The sequence below is a fragment of the Pseudonaja textilis genome, chromosome 1 (assembly GCF_049901715.1).
Source record: "Pseudonaja textilis isolate UNSWEBS1 chromosome 1, rPseTex1.2, whole genome shotgun sequence".
NCBI classification, from domain to species: domain Eukaryota; kingdom Metazoa; phylum Chordata; class Lepidosauria; order Squamata; family Elapidae; genus Pseudonaja; species Pseudonaja textilis.
The window spans coordinates 144,303,824-144,325,047 of record NC_141990.1 but is presented as its reverse complement, the minus strand read 5'-3'; the positions used below and the strand labels follow the sequence as shown (position 1 = coordinate 144,325,047).

General features: G+C 38.9%; 1 protein-coding gene across 1 annotated transcript; it reads left to right on the top strand.

Annotated features, from left to right (window-relative positions):
* The first annotated feature begins 5,246 nt into the window (after nucleotides 1–5,246).
* NPM1 (nucleophosmin 1) lies at nucleotides 5,247–20,669 on the top strand. Its single transcript, XM_026710364.2, has 11 exons — nucleotides 5,247–5,437; nucleotides 6,321–6,400; nucleotides 6,727–6,846; nucleotides 9,668–9,761; nucleotides 9,877–9,977; nucleotides 10,646–10,722; nucleotides 11,535–11,589; nucleotides 17,158–17,256; nucleotides 18,931–19,050; nucleotides 19,482–19,556; nucleotides 20,362–20,669. The coding sequence occupies exons 1-11, from the start codon at nucleotides 5,380–5,382 to the stop codon at nucleotides 20,398–20,400; spliced, it is 918 nt and encodes a 305-aa protein (XP_026566149.1). The 5' UTR covers nucleotides 5,247–5,379; the 3' UTR covers nucleotides 20,401–20,669.
* Nucleotides 20,670–21,224: the final 555 nt, after the last annotated feature.

Here is a 21,224-nt window from a genome sequence, read left to right as displayed (position 1 = left end):
AACCTTTTTTGTGCCATGGCCCGGTACCGGCATCACAAAATGATCCGCGGCCCGGTACCGGCATCAGCACGCATGACAAGGCAAGGAGAGCCGAGCGACCAGCCAGCCAGCCGTCCCCCGCTTCTCCCCGCCACCTTCAACTCCTCCTTTGTACCTTTTTTGTGCTTTTTTGTGCTTTCTTAATCTCCTCCGCCATCGGGATGGCTCTTCGTTCGAAGCCGCCCCACCTTCGATGAAACTAAGGCACGAGGATTCCTTCAGGACCCAAACGTCGCTTTCCAACCGGAAAAGCTCACCCAGAAGCACTTTCTCATCGAAACAAGATGGCGGCGCCCAGCAAACTGGCAGCCCAGTAGAAAATGATCCACGGACCGGTACCGGTCCAGGGCCCGGTGGTTGGGGACCTCTGCTGTAGAGGGTCAGGAAGAGCATTCCCTGAAGCCACTTCAAGAACGAAGGCCTCGTGAAACTTGTAGCAGCCTCAGGTAGGCCTCAAGTAGGCTGCAGGGGCCTGTCAAGAGAAAAAGAACAGCACTTGCAGGTAAGCAATGCATACCGGGGATTGCACACATCATTAGACTGTATTTATTTTAAATAAATGAATATGTAAAGACTTGTTTTGTGTGTGTGTGTGTGTGTGTGTGTGTGTGTGAGAGAGAGAGAGAGAGAGTCACTCAGTCAGTCAGTCAAGTTAGGCATTTTCAAATTTGTAACAACCCAAGATCAAAGCAGACAGTGTTTTTTTTTAACTTTAATTTCAAAAGTTTTGTTAAACTTTTCATTTGAGAAAATATACCTGACACTTGAGAAAATGGACAATGTTTGTCAGTCTCTCATTTGCATCCTAGCATGGGACACTTTTCCTACAATTTGCAGACCTTTTCATATCAGCTTCTGCGGGAGGCAGGGATGGCCTGATATTGCTGCTGTTCTTCAAGCATTAAAGTGGCCATTGCACTTCCATTCCAGATTCCTTTCGGTGTTCAGGGTTACTGTCTCTATTATGGATTCTGAGGTTCTTCGTAACTTCTGCATACAGAGCACCAGATTGCATCACATGGTCTTGAAAAGGGGGCCACAAGGACCCAGCCTAGAAGTATGATATTCACAGTGCTTCTGCAGTTCATTCTCATATATTTGTTCCAAGGCTGTGAGCAACTGGTTGCAGTTAAATTATCAGGCTGTGGTATTGTTGCTGGATATATTGGCTCTTCAGTGGAGCCAATGTTCCTCTACATTGCGCTGTCAGATTTTGCACGGCTGCTGCTGTCGTTTTCAGATCTACTGAGGCCAAGGGCTTTATATCTGTGCTCTAGGGATGATATTCTGGATTCTATAATGCCTACAAATTGGAGCTGCATAAAACCTGCTTTGTGAACTCTTTGTTCTTACTAGCTTTTCTTGAAAAGATTTCTCTAGGCTGGAATAAAGACTGGAACCTGATATAAAGTCAGATAGCATGAATTATTCTGAGGTTGACTCATAGCCACAACTTGTACTAGAAAGTGGAGCTCATTTTAGGCACTGGCCTTCCCCTTCATGATATAATACTTCATTTGCCTTTTATTTTTTTATGATTCTTGGTTGAGGGATGAGAACTGCTGTTGAAGAGGCGAATACTCTGACACAGATCTAGTTCAGTATGCCCAACTGAGAAAAAGTTAGTTAAAATGGAAAGGCAATAAAGGCCTAATGATTTATGACTGTGTTTTCTTTTAATTTAGTTTCTTTCCAAGAAACCATTTTTTTGGGGGGGTATACTTTGTACAGGTAGTCCTCAATAGTTGAGCCCAAAATTTATGCTGTTAAGTGAAAATTTGTTAAGTGAGTTTTGCCCCATTTTACATTTCTTAAGTGAAGAATTAAGTGAAGCACTGCAGTTGATAAGTTAATAACCTGGTTGTTAAGTGAATCTGACTTCCCTATTGATTTTGTTTGTGGGAAGGTTGCACAATGTGATCACATGACCCTGGGATGCTGCAACGGTCATAAGTATGAACCACTTTCCAAGCATCTGAATTTTGATCACATGATCATGGGGATGCTGCAAAGGTTGTAACTGGGAAAACAATCATGTCACTTTTTTCAGTGCTTTTGTATCTTTGAACAGTCACTAAATAAACCGTTGTAAGTTGAGGACTACCTGTATTTATTAGACTTGACAGGCTTAAGGAATTTATATAAATAAGTATTTATATAAACAGTTATTTTGTGTGCAGTGACGATGAAGATAAGACAAAGGTGATGATGATGAAGCTAAAAATTCCACATAAAAAGTATTGTATTGTATTCCTTAAATTACTTCACAATGTTTGATTTTATAGTGAGAGTGGAAGTTGACTTAGTGGATTGAGTTTAAAGGATTCAAGAGATGAATATTTCCTGTGCTGAATATTTTTCTTTCTGCTTTTAAAACCTATTTAGGATGGGCGGCTTCCATTTTCACAATCTTGAACACATCTTGTCACTTTTGACTTCTAAATGGAATTCTGTACTCCATACACATTTTCCTGCCTTCATCCCACTATTGTACCAGTGAACCCGGTTAGAAATAGCCATTTGTCTTGTCTCTTCCCAGAAAATGCATTTCCTTTTTCTCTGTTTCATGCCTTCTCATATTGTTTATTGAGTAATAAGGCACTGTTCTGAACACTGAACAGCACATACTTCTTGTATATCAATGTTCATACCATTCAGAGGGGACAGTGGGAAACTTGTTTTCTTTATATCAGTGATGGCTAACATTTTTGGCACCGTGCCCAAAGCGTGCATGTGCGCATCCCCAAAATGCTGTTTCAGATCGCATTGGTTAAAGAAATGTTTGGAATAAATTTGAAAAGAATCTGCATTCCAGTTCAAAAGTGTTTTGTTAGGCTGAATTAAAATTTTCCTGCCTTTGGCTCAATTAACAGTTTATTTCAGAGTTAAGATATACATATTTCTGGAGGGAGCATCACTAGATGGAGCTGCAGCTTAAAATAACAGTCTGAAGAAAAGATAAATAAAAATAGTTCTAAAGCAGTGTTTACATATCATATTATAAATATATGTGGAAATAAGGAAATATTCAGTCAGACATGGCTTCTATTTTGAATACACAACTCTTAAAGGTAAATTGCTTTTGCTTTATTTATTTGCAAAATTTATTGACCACCTATCTCAGGTGTTGCTAACCTTTTGGACCTCAGGGACCACCAAACTCCTAATTTTAAATCCCAGGGACCACTAATTGGTTCTGTGGGTGTGGCCTAAGTTGTGGGTGTGGCTTAGTGGTCATGTGACTGGCTGGGTATGGCTTGTATGTAAATATAAATATTTTTTGTTTGTGAGTGCAGGTTTCCAAATAATTGCATACTAATATATTATATATATATATATATATATATATATATATATATATATATATATATATACACACACACACACACACACACACACACACACACACACACTGTATTTTACTTACTGTATATATACATTAAGACAACTTACAGCCTTTTATTTTCATACTTCAAAGTAGTCTAAAATAACACTCAAATGAGTACACCCCTCCTTTAAGATTGCAGTTGTATAGCAATAGCACTTAGACTTATATACCTCTTCAAAGTGCTTTACAGCCCTCTCTAAGCTGTTTACAGAATCAGATATTGCCCCCAACAATCTGGGTCTTCACTTATGTACTCACTTATTTGAGGCTAATCCTTTTCAATTCAATAGTAAGTGGAGATGCATAGGATTGTGTTAATATAAATTTGCAATGCTCCATCAAATCTATTTTCTTTTAATTATCTGATATCTGAAAGCCTAAAATGCTTTTAATTCAGTGTTCAGTGTTGTAATTAAACTGCTGACCTAGAGACCAGGAGACTACAAGTTGTAGTCTGGTCTTATATCACGAAACCTGAGTGACTCAGGCCAGTCAGTCTCTCTCAGCTCAACTCACAGGTTTTTTTGTAAGGGAAAATAGGAGGGACTATTGTGTTCACTCTCAAGTTACTTATAAAGTAATACAAACAGTCCCCAATTGCTTAGTTGACCTACTGGGGTATTACTTACAATCTGGATTCAAAGTTCCAATAGTTGGACCTTCAGTCACATAACTGAACTTTAGATGCCTTGTAGTCAGGCTGTACATTTGCACTGCCCTGCAGCCATGTGATGGTGTTTTACAATTTTACTGAAAACCAGTATTTACTTATTTTTCAGCAAAACTTCCACCCATAGCAAACCACTGATTTGCTTAAGAACCATGGCATTCTCTTAAATGATCACCACAAAAGAGTTGTAAAATCAGGATGACCCATTTTATGACTATCATGATTTATGTCAGTGATGGGCAGACTCCATTACAGTCCTAAATTGAGGACTACCCGTAAAGATGGGATAAAAATTTATTTAATGAAATTTATGTAGGAGTGTGACAGTCTCCATCTAGGATTTAAACCATGGGTTTAAAAGTGTTTCTTAGGTATTTTTCTCAGGGTCCTACCCATTTTTAAAGATTATGGACGATGCCGAAACAGATTTTGTTTTATAGATTGTATTTACTATTTACTATAAAGTTAGCACATTTGCTGCCACTACTGCTTACTATCATATGATGAGATTTGAATAATGTATTAACACTGGCCTAAACCTAACCTTAGATTGTCTACTATTGACCTCACCCTTTTCCTAAGAGGTCTGTATATTATGCCCCGTGCATAAGCACACCAATGTGCCTACCGTCCCTGTCCTATTGTTTATTTTTTTATATGCATCCATGTATTCATAACTATGTTTTTACTTATGCTTCTTATCTTGTAAGCAATTGACAAAAATAAATAAATAAAAATAAAATAAAATAAAAATAAAACAAACAGTTCTGAATTAATTCCTGGAACAAAGAAGGCGGGACCGGAAATGCAAATAACTTTTGAAATTGACGTTTTTGTGACCCAAAAGCACAGAGAGACAAGACAAGTCAATTTTCTGCACGTGGAGTAGATTTTCCGAAGGTCGCAAGGAGAAGAACCGCATGCGCTTCGGAGTCCCCGGCCCCCTCCCTCCGAATTCCCGATTCCAAACCACAGCAGTTCAAAGAGCGCCTGCGCGCCCCGGCCTACCCATTCCAACCGCGTGCGCCACTCCGATCACATGGCGAGGGCCCCGGCGTAAAATCGGGGCCTCTGAGTCGCCCAAGGTGATCTCTCCTCCTCTCGCGAGATTTGCTACTTCATATAGCTAGGAGGAGGGGCAAAAGGCGGTTTCTTTCCCAGAGATTGTCGCTGCGTTTGCGTCGTTGGCGCCATCGTGCTCGATTCTTTTTTTTTTTTTTACCCCTTCGTTTTTCCCGAATCTTCGGCGGCCGAGGCCGGTGCTTCAAAGGGCGCAAGCAGCATGGAGGACAGCGATATGGATAACATGGGCTCCCTACGCCCGCAGACCTTCCTTTTCGGTAATAATAGATGGGCTCTCATCCGCTGCAGGGGAAGTCGGGGCTGCTGCTCCTCTGGGCCTTCGCACGTGGCCGGGGTTTGGTGGGAGAAAACGGCGCGCGGGACCCTGAGAAACGCTGCATGTTCAGAGCTTGGATCCTCCCCCCCTAAAGTACTTGCAGCTGCTTTCCTCGCCACGTGGTCGGCTTGGGCCTCTTTTCCCCATGGGGCTTTTATCACAGCCCCTTTCCCGTTTTCCTTTCCAAGCCATGCATTGCCAAGCCGCTGGTGTGCTGGCTGAATTCTCAACGGCGCTAGTCGAGTTCAGTTTATAGCCCAACTTGGGCGAATCCGGATAAGAACATTTGATAATAAAACCAGACGGCCTAAGGGAATATAGGGGAAGTTTGCTCTGATACGGTGGTTTGAAATCGGTTAGCGCTGAAACAAAAGCCGATCCTACTGTGGGAGCAAAAAAAAAAAAAAAAAAAAATCGGCCAAGCAGCGAATGGCAAGAAACGGTCTCGCCCATGCCGGCCTTATACTGGGGAATAGGCAGGGGAGAGAAAGACTGGTGGCCACGTGCTTCCGCAGGTAGGAAGGCGTTGATGCATCTTGCAAACCGCAGATGGCAACCTCGTTTTTATGGCCTACAGGCAGAATAAGAAACCGCGTTCGACCGCTGCTGCTACCTGCAAATTATAATTGGCTTGGTTGAAAATCTGGCATTGTGGAAGATTAATTCCCTTGTTTCTGGCAGCTGTGTTCATGGCAGTAGGCGGTGGGAAACACTTCTGTGATATATTTTTTCTTTATAGATAGATGTAATTGCATGAATTTTGTATTTTGGTCTGAAATGGAATTACATTTCCTTTTTCTAAATACATGGTCATGTTTCTGCAGGCTGTGAACTGAAGGGTGATAAGCCATATCACTTTAAGGTGAACGATGAAGAAAACGAACATCAACTTTCTCTAAGAACGGTAGGTTCCCCCTCCCCCCCCTTTTTCTTGGAAATTTCTCCATTGTGAGTCAGAACCCTTCTTTGACACTTAATAGACCATAACTGCTATTTGGGCATGCTTCGCAGTTATTTAAAATGATCTTAATCACCATGCAAAGTATCTTCAGATGTGCATAATCAGCAATTAGTTGCTGAATATGCAAAGTAGTTAGGGCAGCATGTGCCCGGTTGGTACATTTCATTATTTCTGGATAAGTAATACTACATTTTCTTTTACTAGTGATTGCTGTAGGAGGTACTTGAGACATAAAGGAACGCCTCAAACATTGTGTTTTTTTAATGCAGGTTAGCTTAGGAGTTGGTGCTAAAGATGAATTGCATGTTGTTGAAGCAGAAGCATTGGACTATGAAGGCAACCAGATAAAAGTCACACTGGCATCCTTGAAGATGTCTGTTCAGCCTACGGTAAGAATATTACTTGTTTAGTAAAATGAGTAGCAAGAATTACAAACATTGTAAATTGCCATTTTTTTTTGTACTGGTTCAATTCTTACCACAGAATTATAAATTGCATTAAGTACATTGCTTTCTCTGAGGCCATTATGGGAACTTTAGGTAACAAAAATAGAGTATCATTGTATGTACTTGTTTTTCAATAGTTATAAAAATTATATAATAAAAATGCATTTTGATTAATATGTTATTTCAATCAAATATTTGTTCGAAGACTGAGTAGAATATAGATACCAGTTAATTAAAGTATCCAATTTTTTGGTTTAGCAATTGTGGATCCTATAAGAACATTCCTAATCTTACTCTTTAACTCCCACAATCTGATTTAGTTTGTTGCTACAATCATTTTCCTGCTGAGGTCATAGATCCACAGCTTCAGTAGGGGAAGTTGGATAGAGTTACCTTTTCTGAATTATGTCAACTAACTTGTTCTCCCCTTCGCATTCTTAGCTGGGTTCACTGTATAAAACTACACTTGCCAGGAACAATTTGATTAGAAAAATTGCAGGAGCAGACTGGGGAGTACAAACAAAACATTGCATATAGTGGCATAATCATCATAATGCTCTGTTGTTGAATGCTATGTACCTATAAAGGGAAGAGATTGTCATACAAATCAGATTGCTGTTCACGTTAATGGTTCAGTGAGAATATCTCAGACCCTGAAATCCACACCACACTCATGGCTCCATGTTCTTTCTAACATTGCCCCTCCTGATTTCAGGCAACAATAGACAGTTGAGAGTGGGATACCTGTATTTTATACCTTTCATTGGACTGAAGTCTAGGAAACCAATTTGGGATAACATACCACAGTTTTACAATCTAGATAAAGAATGGCAATTAAAAGGGGCAACTTTTTAAGAGCCATAATCTAACAGACAACACAGATCCAACACAAGCACACCCAGGAATGCAGTTGCCCTAAAATATGGAGTCACCTGAATAGAATCAGGACAGGAGAGGCCAGAACTAAAGAAAAATTCTTTAAATGGGGAATGGCTGAGAACCTGCATTGCAATAATATAGTTCAAGAATTCTCAGGAAATTTCAAGGCACCTAGGATCTCAGTCACACTAAAAGCAGTTACATGGTTCCCATTGTGACTATATGATGATATGTTGATTTTCTTATGGTTTTATCTTAGTTTAATATTAATATTTTATCTCATATATTGTCCACATACTATATATATCTATCCACACACACACTGATTTACTTATATTTGTATATCACTGATTATGTAACGTTTGTAGAAGCCATACACTAAATAAATAGACTGGAACTCCTGCACCAAAGTAATCAAAAAATAATTTAAGTTCTTTGCACTTTATATTGGAAATGCCATACACAATCAAGTCTCAATTGCTAAAGATATTGGATTGCAATATTTTGTGTAATGGGTAGCTTGATGTTAGCCAAGGAGCGGGAAGACACAGGCTTTAATTCATCCTTGGTGATGGATGGTCCTGTAAGGAAAGAAATTCAGATGCTATTTTTAAGCAGACATAATTATCTATGGAAGCTACGACTTAAAATTATGCTCAGCAGAGCCCATGAACAAAGACTCCTGTCCCTCCCTATGCCAATAAATATTGATGAGCATCTCTCTTTTATCTAATGAATAAGTACATAGCAGAGTTGCATATCTGGCAAGGTCTGCCAGCAGTGCTCAACAAGCGAGAAAGCAGTGTAATATTGATATAAAAATTGAGTCGGAATCCTCAAGATTTGAGCACTATGCATATCAAGCTCAAAGCAATATGTAAAATTCACAAAATACGATTGGGAAGACTTCTGTAAATGTGCAGAAAGCTGGGGAGAAATGTATGCTTGCATTTAAGGTACTAAATGTCTCGCAAAATTACATCTTTCATATCCTGAATTGGAAGTGACTGATAACTGATTCTCTATATCCCCTTCAGTTTTAGTTGTTATTGAAAGGCAAACAATTGCAGGCATTATTCATTGAGTTGTGGCATTTGACTATTTGCTTAAATGCTTGCTCTTCTGCATTTTCCTGTTCTGCCAATACTGTAAAGGGGAGGATTGGAAAAAACTGCCTGGGAAAAAGAAAACCTCCCTTTTTGCAAAAGCAAGCTTGCCATAAAAGGCAAGCTTGCTTTGCTCTAAGTTCGTGATAAAACGTTTATTTTTTTTTATGTACTTGGTTTGAATAGTGCAATACAACTATTTTTTTTAGTATATTTTTGTGTTTAAAATGAAAATGTTAGGAAATACATGCAGCCTAAAAGAACAAAAGCTTGGGGACCAAGGATCATATTCTAAAATAAGGATGCTAATACCGAGAATATCATTCTCTGGATTTCAGCCTTCTGATAATTAGATGGGAGAGTCCCCAAAGCATCCTTCCCTGCTGGGCCGTATAGGGTGGGAAGATACAACCGTATCAAAGGAACAAATCTGTGGAGTAAGTAATCCCCAGCACCTTGAATCTTAGCCAGAAACCTACTGATAGCCTGTGAAACACATGTGTTATTCTCTGAACTCTGGCTAGGGTGCCAAGTAGGTTGCTGTATTTTGGGTCTTTGCACCCTCAAGGGCATTTGCATTTCTTCCCCTTTTTTTGTCTTTCCCGAGTTAGCTATCTTAACTTTGAGCAAAGGAACCTGTTTTGGATTGCAATCTTGAGCTTTGTTTGGAAATAACAGCAACCTCCTTCAGCCTGGTTTGGTTTGAGTTCTAGTTAATGATGTCTCTGTTTGTCACATTTTTTTTTCATCTCAGCATAACTTTATATTTTTCTTTTAAGGTTTCATTAGGTGGCTTTGAAATTACACCTCCAGTAATTCTGAGATTGAAAAGTGGTTCAGGGCCTGTCTATGTCAGTGGACAACACCTTGTAGGTATGAATATTTATAATCTGTGTTTTAATTTGGGTTATTATTTCTATTCAGTTTGCTAAAATAAATTTAGTTAAACTTTTGTTTATATCTGGTTTACTCTTGTCTTCTGTAACAGCTTTAGAGGAAGAACCAGAATCTGAAGATGAAGATGAAGATAAAGTGCAACAAAATATGGTAAAAAGACCTGCAGGTGTGACATTAGCTAAAGTTCCCCTGGTAAGCATCTAATGGAATGCATTATTTTGACCTGCAGGGTTTTAGGAATACAGGTGGCCCTTGACTTACGACTATAATTCAACACAAAATTTCTGTTAAGTGAGACATTTGTTAAGTGGATTTTATCCCATTATGACCTTTCTTGCCACAGTTGTTAAAGTTAATCACTGCATGTGGTTGTTAAATGAATTTGACTTCCTGATTGACTTTGCTTGTCAGAGGATTGTAAAAGATCACATGATCCCAGGACACTGCAACTGAGTCAATTACCAAGTGTCTGAATTTAAATCACATGACCGTGGAGATGCTGCAGTGGTTTTAAGCATGAAAAATGATCATAAGTCACTTTTTTTCAGTGCTGTTGTAACTTTGTGAGATCACTGAATGAACTGTTGTAAGTCGAGGGCTACCTGTATGCCTGTGCTGTAAATTTATCCACAAATTTAGTTCACAGATGAAAATACTTTCTGCGAATCAGTTCTTATGAATAAAAGTGAATTTTCTGAATACATGGTTCAACTGCTTCTAGTGTGAAAGATGAAAGAAACGAATTAACTATTTTTGTAATTTGATTTGACATCCTGGATAATTTTTAATTATTTTTATTCATAAAAATTAATATTGAAGATGGTATGTGTCTTCTCCTAAATTACATTTGTTCTTTCAAGAAAAAAGCAAGGATGGCAGACAAGGATTTTGAAGATGATGATGACGACGACGACGAGGATGATGATGATGAAGACGAGTATGTTATATTTCAAGTAATCTGTTGGGTTTAAATAAATAGCCTGGGCAGGAAATACAACTAAAAGACATTTCTCTAGAGTTGTTAAATATTTTGGGTATGTATTTTAGAGACTATCTTTTTAAAATAGTGCCTCTATTGCATGCCTGAATTTTATCTTTGATTAGATGATGGGTAGAAGTATGATTTTTTTCGAAGAGTCTACATTTTAGTGCACTTAAGGAAGTGGTCACACAATTAGGCCTTTCGTGAATTTTCCATTAGTCTAAAATACCACATTCTTTAGTTCCTATTTATTTGTTTTTCTTCAGCTTGTTCCAGTAGGCCCATCTGTTGGGAGAGGGTCAAAAAAGTCAAAGATGATGGGCAAAGCCATGAGATCAAAGTTGCCACTCTTAATGTGTGTTACATACAAACAAAAAAGAGGGATAGCTGTATCCCCCACTTGGGAATGGGACAACTTGCCCCGGCCAACTCGCTATGGGAAAGTTCACCGCGGGACAATTTTAACAATTCTATTAAATTATTTAAAATAAAAATTATTTTAATTTTTGCCATTCACATTTCATTCTGTCCCTCCTTTTGCATCATTTAATGATTCTATTCCACCAATTCTTCCATATCAGTGTAACTTTGTCCCACAGCAAGTTGTCCTTCAGTGAGATGGCTGTAGCGAGTTAGCCATGGCGAATTGTCATAGACACCCCCCCCCTTACCCCCTGCTTGCTCCAAAGTAAAATTGGATATGGGATATCAAATTTATTCGACTTAAAAGGCTTTAGGAATTTACATAAACTGAATTTTGATTGTAGTGATGATGAAGATGAGGATGAAGAGGAGGAGGAAGATAAGACTCCACAGAAAAAAGTAAGTTATTTCTAAAAGTGCTTCGTTCTGAGATGAAAGTAAACTTAAGGCAGGGATGTCAAACTCAAGGCCCATGGGCCGAATCTGGCCCGTGTGTGCGTGCTTAAATCTGGTCCACAAGTCCAGCCTGGAAATAGCAAAGAACTGGCCTGCGATGCCTTTGGCAGCCAAAACCTGGTGCGGGGGCCCGTGTGTGGCCTTCTGCGCCCTGGATGGCCTCCTGCACCACTCTGGGGGCCAAAACAGGGCGTGGGCAGGTTCCCTGTACCTTGTTTTTGGCCTGAAAGGCCTCCAGCTGTGCTGGCCAAAATGGGGCACGGGGAGGCACATCTGCCCGCATCCTGTTTTTGGCCTGGACAGCCTCTTGCAGCACTCTGCTGGTGAAAACAGCCCCCCCCCACCCCATTTTGGCCAGCAGGGTGCTCCAGGTGCCATCTGCTCCTCTTCTTCCACTCCCCGCCCACCCGTGGAGAAGTACAGTGCTCGAAGAAATCCAGTTTTTTATTTTTCCTTTTCAAAACAGTTTGGATGGACATCTTAGTGTTTGTTGCTTCTAACTCTGAAATTGGGTTTCTGTAGTCCATATGCAGAGCATTATTTTCCTGTCTTCTCCCTGCTATTACATGCACCAGTGGACCTTAGGAGTAGCTTTTTTGTCTCCTCTTTTTCCAGAAAGTACATTTGCTTTTTGCTTTTTCTCTGTTTCATGCCTTCTCACATTACATTGACTTTTTGAATGGTAAGGTACTACTCTGAACTGTTTCCAGCAAACTTCTGGAAATCAATGTTAATACCATTCAGCTGGCACAATGGGCTATTTTATCTTTTCCCTATATGCTTGACTTCCTGTGAAGGAAAATTGCACCTGGCTACATTTACAAAAAGGTTTAAAAAAGTTTGGACTGTAAGAACATTTTGTGAATCATAAGATAGAGGAAGGTGTTTCTCTTGTCTTAGAAGTTTTTTTTAAGAATTAGATAGGAGAAACAACATCCTATTTCTGTTACAAGTTGAAAAGTGAAAAAGGATGGCAACCGAGCTGTTTCAGAATGCATTTGTTTAAAGAAGTGCTTGGATTAAAAAATTTGCTTTCAAGTTAAGGAATGTAAAGTAAATTTTCCTGCATTTGGCTCAGTTAATAGTTTATTGCAGAGTTAAATAATTATAAATGTTTCTGGAGGCAGCACAACTAGGTGGAGCTGTAGCTTAAAATAATAGTTTGATTTTCTTAGAAGATAAAAATGGTTACAAAACAGTAGTTTACTCTCCGTATAGATAAATGGTTGAAATAAGTAAATATTCAGTCAGATGTGACTTCCTTTTTGAATACATGATTCTTACAGGCAAATTATTTTTGGTTGACTTTAATGTTTTTTTCAGAAAATGTACAGATACAGAGATTTTATGTAAATCAAATTGCTCAAGCAGGCTTCATTAGAACTAAACTGAATTAGAACCCACCCACCCCGCGCCATCCCTTTGAGCGTCCATACTGTTATGAGGCATGGTGAAGTAGTGAGTGGTGATAAAAAGGCTGCTGATGAATTTGTCTGTGAATTTCATGACTACGAGAAGCTGAGGGTTTTATTTCCCACCAGGTTTTTAACTGATGAGACCAAATTTTTTTTTGGGGGGGGGGAAAGCCTACATCATGAAACAGGAAGAAGCATTACCAGGTCACAAACCAATGAAGGTTAGGCTTACTATATTGTGGGAATGCTAGTGGGGACTTAAAAATCAAGCCTCTACTAGTCTCATAGTGAAAATCCACGAGTTTACAAGGAGCATAACGTCATAAAAAAACAAACTGCGCATGATGTGGAGGGCAAATGGCAAAACTTGGATCACGAGGCAATTTTTCACCAAATGGATAGAGTGTTTGGTGTCTCAGTGAAAAACCATTTGCTGGAGAAAGAATTGCCTCTGAAAGCTCTCCTAATAATGGACAATGCACCTGCCCACTGTACAGGATTGGAGGATCTCTTACTGGAAGAGTTCAGCTTCATCATTGTAAGCATCCTGCCCCCCAAAAAACTATCCCTCTCTTCACTTCAAAAAGTTGTATATCTGTGCATGTTTCCAGAGATACTTTGAGACCACCTCTGATGCCCAGTTGACACTCATAGAATTCTAGAAGAAGCATTTCAATATCCTGCACTGCCTTGATTTTATTGATAAATCCTGGAAAGAAATCTCTTACAATGAAGAAGTCCCTTCATTGTCCTAATGAATTTGGCATGGAAGAATTTGTGTCCAAAAGCGATGCATCAGAGAGACTTCGAAGGGTTTGAGACTGGCCTGCAGGTACAGAAGGTACAGTTGTACAGGATATTGTATCTTTGGGCCAATCCATGGGTCTGGAAGTTGATGCTGCTGATATTGAGGAGTCAGTGGAAGAACACGAAGAGCTCAGCAACAAAAGGTGGCTAAAGAAATTTCTTCAGATGAGATCAGGGTGGATGTCCCCACTTACTTGATAAAATAAATGTGTGCATAATGGGCAGAAGTCCAAAAACTTGGTGGAGAAGTAGCATCTGGACAAGGGTCCGACAAGAAGAAATCTGAATTTATTCAGTGACCAAACAATTTCACACTTTCAAGAAATTCTGAAAAGACAAACAGTCCTTATTGCATATGTTTTTAGTAAAGATGACAAAAGGCTGCGTCAGAGCCTGTGGGGTGCAAATTGAAAAAAAAAAGCAGAAAAGAGAAAGAATACCTGAAGTTCAAGTGCTTGATGTTGGAGGGGGAGTCTCCTTCCAAGCAATGCTCCATGTAACCTCCCACCATCCCGCTAACAAGTTCCCCAGACGAGGACCAGCCGACTTGGGGACTTCAGAGAGAGGGCGCAGGGGAGCATCAGGAAGATGCTAAATCGCTGTGTGCTGGCATAACTCATTAGGAGGGATAAAGCTTCCCTTACATGGATTAAAGATTGGGTAATGTTGAAAAACAAAAGAACATTGACAATTGAAGGACATGACTTAGGGTGGCACGCATTTTTATGGGATGGGAAAAATAAGATGCATAGTTATTTTCCAAAGGCACCAAATAAGAACTGCGTTAGTATTAATTTGGAAAAAGATTAAAAAGGAACCATTATGACAAAATTCCAATCTGGTTATCAACCATGGAAGCATCAATATATCCAAATGTGTTAGACCTAGATAAGGTAGTAAGATATAAGGAAATCTTAAAACAAGCAAGGGATATTAAAAATGAAACGAATTAAAAGAATAAGGAATACAGGTAGAGAGGTGGATGTACATGCAAATACATACAAGATTCAAGAAAGATACAGAAAGATACAGGGATACACAGAGAGCTATTGCAATTAGATAAGATACGACAAGGTCCAAAGGAGAAATTGATTTAAAAATTATATAATTATTGGAATATAAGGTGGAAGAGGAGAGGTTTAAAGAAACAATGATAGTTTGGGCAAAATTTTTTGGCTACACGATAGAATTGGAGAAAGGTGGGAAAAGAATTTAAATTGACGGTGTTGGCCTCATATAGAGAAAATTTGTACAAAATGTTCTGCAGATGGCTTCTATTCCCTGCTAGATTAGCAGAAAAGTTCTCAAGCAGATCATCAGAATGTTGGAAATGCAAACTATAGCAAGGAACATATTACCATGCATGGTGGACATGCCCTGTAGCAAGAAAATATTGGTTAAGGACCAAAAAATGGATAGAAGAAATAATTAAACAGCAAATTGAATTAAGACCAGAGACTTTTCTATTAGGTATAATAATGGGAAAATGTAAGAAAACAGTAATGCTACATTTATTAAAGAAAAATTGTTTAATAAAAATTATTTAAAAGGGTGTGGAGGGGGTGAGGCTGTCTCCTCGAGAGGAGCCTTGCTGGCTTATGTTGTGCATAGTGCCTCTCTCCATTCACCCTATGTGTCCTAGGATCTGGTGGGGGGGGGGCAGTTCCTTCTCGTCCCAGCTGACTAGCTGCAAGAGTGATCCTTCTCCACCCCGTGCAGGGAGTGAATGGGTCAGAAGAAAAAGAGAAACCAGTAACTTTTGGGGGACTGTTGGAATAATCATTCAAGTGCCTGGCTGGAGAGGAGAGGATATGTAGCCGCAGGGAAACCCAGACAGAAGTGCATGCTGGAAAAAGATTGCCGCACCTGGTCAGTGGAAATAAGAAGGAATTACTTTCTCCATCAGCCCCTAGGATGCAAAGGGCTGATCAGAGGGGGCACAATGGGAGTCAGTGAGGTTACTTGTGAAAAGGCAGCCTTCATCCCTTTTACTACTGCACACTTATTTAGCCCAACACACGGAGCGATGTGATGTTGGAAACAGCCGCCTGTTTTCTCTACAGTGCATGTGTCCAGCTCCATGACTCCAGTTTCCGTAAGTTCAGACCTATGCTTCGTGTGACTGTCAAGGTTCCAAATAATATGTCCCCAGAATAAAAATCTAAGGCATCCATAAGTCTATTTATTAGGAACATATCAAATTGGCAAAGTCTGGTATAATTCTGACTCTGGCCAGACTCCAGAATTACACCCAGTAAAAGCAAAAGTTTGAAACTTCTCCCCAGTCACAATCTCCAATCATTTCTCAGTCCCATCAGTCCGGTGACTCCAAGCTCCACCTTCCTCCAGCTGCGTGCATCTTCTCTCTTCCCACAGGAAAGGAATGCCAACTAGACATAACATTCCCTTCTTACTTCTGTAACACCACCTTTCAACAGCTAGAATGTGGCGAGCTACAGAAACCTAAAGAAAGTTAAAAGAATAAACAAAGACTACAATAAAATATGGCTACACATAGTCATCTTCAGGGTCGATAGTGACTTCATGTTTGGACTTTGAACCTGCTTTTCGGACTTTGGACTTTTACCTTGAATTGGTTTTTATCATGTGTGGACTCTGGATTGTGTCTGGGTTTCAGACTATGTATGTCAACTTGTGCCTTTGCCTGCGGACATTACAACCCTGTGCATAGGTTGAGCAGGCATGGAATTTTGCAGTTGGTGCAAGTGACCTGTCTTAAAGTTTTAAAACTCCCTGTGCGTTTGCATATGGACTGGAACAGGACAATCACATTAGGATGTGGAGTCTTCTTAGTACAAGTAAAGTGAAGTTTTTATTTTATTCAATCTAAGTACAGTATTTATTTTTAGGTTTATTTCTCAAGTAAAGTAATAACATGCAACCCTATCTTTTTTACTTATTGTCTTAAAAATGCATTGTCTTTGGTTTGGGAACACATTAAATTTATGTACATTGTTTCTTATGGGAAGAATTTGTTTGGTATTTGTCGAGCTTCTCGGAACTAATTAATGAGCACCAAGGTACCACAGTTTATTTGGTTAGATTCCATTGGAATAGTAAACTTTACATTTTCATTACAATAAGAACTGATATTTAACTCTTTGTAGTAGTGGCAGGCTGTAAATTTTCATTAATCATGGCGAACATGGTCAATAGCATAGGCTGTAGAAATTGTAGTGTAAAATGTGTGGTAAATAATAGTTGTTTTAGTCTCTTTCTTGAGTGTATTATATTAAAATAAGGCTGCTAACATTTATTCTACTTTTAGCCTGCCAGAGATTCTTCTGTGAAGAAAACACCAAAATCAAAACAGAATGGAAAAGATTCTAAATTGGCAACACCAAAGTTGACAACATCCAAATTGAAAGTGAGTACATGGATTAATTTTCATAGTTGGCTATTATAAATTAGGAAAATTGGAGGTTGTGCTAATCTAGGTTTTTAATATCTGGTTTATAATACCGGTTTATTATAGGAGTTAAATAAGAATCTGCATGTATTGATGAATTGCCAAGTGGATAGTTACATACTGGGATTAAGGTATAGTTTAAGTTAACACCTGTCACTGTGAGGCAGAATTTCCTCTTCAGAACAAATGTTATTAGTGCTTTTGTTAACTACTTAGTGTCTGATAAATGCAGCTGCTCCTCCCTCACAGGGAAAACATCTTAAAAACACAGAATGCTCTCCCTGTCACTTGACACAAAATAAAAGCTAATAGCAAATATATAAAAGCTAATAGTTGGAAGAGGTACAGGTAGACCTTGTTTAATAACTGTCCTGTTTAACAAACTGTTCAAAACCTACAATGATGTTGAAAAGGAGACTATGATCCTCACAGCATCCCTGAAGTCACATGACCACCATTTGCATTCTTTATAGCTGGTTTCCAACAAGCACTCAGTGGAGAAGCCTGCAATAAAATCACAAGTCAGAGTCATACGATGTCTTGCTTAATGACTGTTTTGCTTAGTGATGGTTTAGCATGGTTAAACGACAATGGAAGTAATGGTTAAACAACAGTGGAAATGATGCAAATCTGGCATGGCCACATGTTTTGCTTAATCACCATGTTGCGTAGCGTCAATTGCCAGTCCCAATTGTGATAACCCCCAAATGAGGACTTCCTATAAATGAACTGGCTGAAACAGCACAGAAGTAGAATGAGTGCAAGGCAAAGACTTATGAGTAGGCTGTATAGTTTCTACAATCATCTGCAGTCTTGGCTCCCAAAGAATGAACACATAATCCATCATGCAGAAGTCAAGAGATGAAGCAATATGTTCTATACTGTGGATAAAATAATCAGTGAAAAAGTGACAATGACAAAAGCTATATAGCAGTGGTGGCAAACCTTTTTGGCATCGAGTGCTAAAACTGATGCGGGCGGGAGCGCTGGAAACTGGAAGAGCAGCTCCCTGGCATGCTGCATGGGAGCACTGGAAACTGGAAGCTCAGCTTTCCAGCATGCACGCTGGCCACCTGGTCTTCCAGTTTCAAATGTGCATGCGTGCACGAAGACCAGCTGGCTGGCACACACTTGCCTGCCAGGAAGCTGCCCTTCCAGTTTCCGGTGTTCCCGTGTGCGTGAAGACCAGCTAGCAGAATCCGGAAGAGCAATGGTTGGTGCTCCTGGAGAGAGCTCTGTGTGCTACTTGTGGCACACATGGCATAGGTTCACCATCACAGTTATATAGTATCGGGATATTATTTGTGATTAAATTTTTACGTGCATCTACTAAAGCCAAGTTAAAATTTTTAAAGACATGTTTACAGACAGAAACTTTTACTGAAAAGCTAAGAGGCCTATACTTGAAATGTCTTTCAAATCTTTTTAAAAAATACATTTCATTATGTAAAACTACTGAAGTTAATTGCTCACTGATACTTGACCAAATAGCACAATGGCCCAAGATTTTTCCCTTCCTATCTGTCATATGCTTGGTTGTCCCTATAACCTGAGGCCTGCCTATCTATTGTTGGTCATCAGTTTTCTTGTTCTATTGTTGAGGGATTTTAATCCTAGTTCGGTATGTTTCAGACTCAAGAAACCCCAAAAGGAAAGGCAGCAGAGACTCCCAAATCACCACGGCCTGCAAAATCACCAAAACAATTCTCTATAGAGGAGATAAAAGCAAAAATGCAGTCAATCATGGAAAAGGTAATTTTATCACACCGAATAGTAGTGACTACTGAGATAGAGTATGTGTGCTTTAATGTACAAAACTTGATTTTTCAACATAGTGGTGAACATAGAAATCTTATGCTTTTAATTTTTGTATTTTTACAGTGGAGGGTCACCTGCCTTCCCAGTTTTTCCTTTGTGCATTCTTCAAGGCATGTAGCATTAACTGTAGTTTGGTGGAAGAATTAGATTTTTCCTCCTACCAATTGTGGTTTTTACTCACGGTCTCCATTTAAAGTATTTACCATGTGAATTGCAATTTTATGGGTCTTTGTTGACAATTCCAAGCTTTCTCTCGGGCATTTTCATGTGAACCAGTTCTATCTTAAATGAACTTATTTGTAGCGTGAACTATAGATTTTGTAGTTCGTTGTTTTAATGTTGTATTTGTCTGTTTCTTTCAATAGGGAATGAATCTTCCTAAGTTAGAAGCCAAGTTTGCAAATTATATTAAGAGTTGTTACAAGGCAGAAGACCCCAAGGTAATGGAATTATGTCGATAAAATCACTTAAATTAACAGAATTGTGTTACTTCTTCATTACAAGGAAAAAACAACTGGATGTTTTTTTTCTGATGGTGATAACGGAGAACATTTTTTTTGTGATTTAGGGGGTCAATGAGTCCTTTCATTAAGCCTATAAGGTGCTTCAATCCCGTTTTTGACCAAGTAAAATGCTTTTGCATTGAGCATTGCCTGATGCACTTGCCTGTCCTTTAGTGCCTATTTCTAGATTAAAACTATTTTGTAGCTTTCAGTTTTTTTTCCTCCTAAGTCAAACGGCATGTGAGAAAACATGGTAGATAGTGGTGATATTAGTGCTAGGAACAAATTGATTGGCTTAGAGCTGTAAATTTAAATTTTTGTGATCCAAATTTCTGAAAGAATAGTTACCTTTCCCACAGGAATTCATTCCTGTCCCAAGAGATTTTGTGATGGAGAGTGAAACTGTGGTTGCCTAAAAGAGAGTTCTTGACAGTTTTAATTAAGATAGTGAAAGGGCCTTTTCTATGCTTTGTAAAATGTAAATGGGAAAATACACTGAATAATTTTAATCAATTGAGTGGGACATTTAGTAAATGTTTTTAAAAATGAGTACTCGCCTGAAATTCCTGTATGTGTATCTTGTTTTAAACCTGTTATTATTCTGTACCCGTAAATAGTTTTGAAGGCATTACATCTATTAAATAATAAGTTTATTCACAAGTTTTATGGTGTTGTAAGGTTACAAATTATAGCAGGAGACTTAGATAAAGCTAACTTCCTTGTGTATTGTGTATATTTCTAGGTGATTCAAGAGCTCTGGCAGTGGAGGCAGTCTTTGTAAGCAAGAAGTCAAATGGCTCCATTTTAAACGATGGTCCTGTGTGTTTAACCATTAATATCTGACTGAAGCAACTCCAGAGTCCAATTAATGTCATCCACATTATTTTGGCAAAAATGTATGGTCCACAATGCCTGTTCAGTTTTTTAATACCAAGATTCCATCCTTTTCATTTAAAATATGTATGGAAATGTTTTGATAATACATGGTAGTGGTGATCTGGGAAGAGAGAGACTAAATGTAAATGTGAAAATAAAAATTTAGTATTTTAAGTCATTTTGCTGCTTTGTTATGGGAAGAGAACAATTCTGTATGAATTGCCCTACAGTCATACAAACTGGATCACTTACTACAGTTGCAGATGCTCAATTTTCTAGCAACCCATTCAGATAGTAATGCTTTTCAGAATTTATAATTCCTGCTTTAAAAAAAAATAATGTGAGTTATGGCAGTCCATGCAATGCATATTAAGTCAAATTGTGTTCCTATACACGTAATTGATCTGAGGTGCCTTTTTCTATCTTCTGTTGGATATCATTTGAGTGCGTTTTTTCTCCTTTATCTCCCCTACAATCACATTAGAAATGCGTAGAAAGCAAAATATTTATTTTTCACATTTTTGAACCATCCCATCTCCATCAGAGGGAGTCTTGGTGGTGTAAATGTGCTTTGTTCAGTGCATAAAATGAATTGTTTCTTGGACATTAGTTGGAGCCTTCCAGGCAAATAATTATTTTAGGAAGATGAAATCTGGATCATTTAAGCTTTCCTAGTTTGGGCTGAGACAAATCCAGAGGAGCCTTTAGGGCCAAAACAGTCAAGGCCAT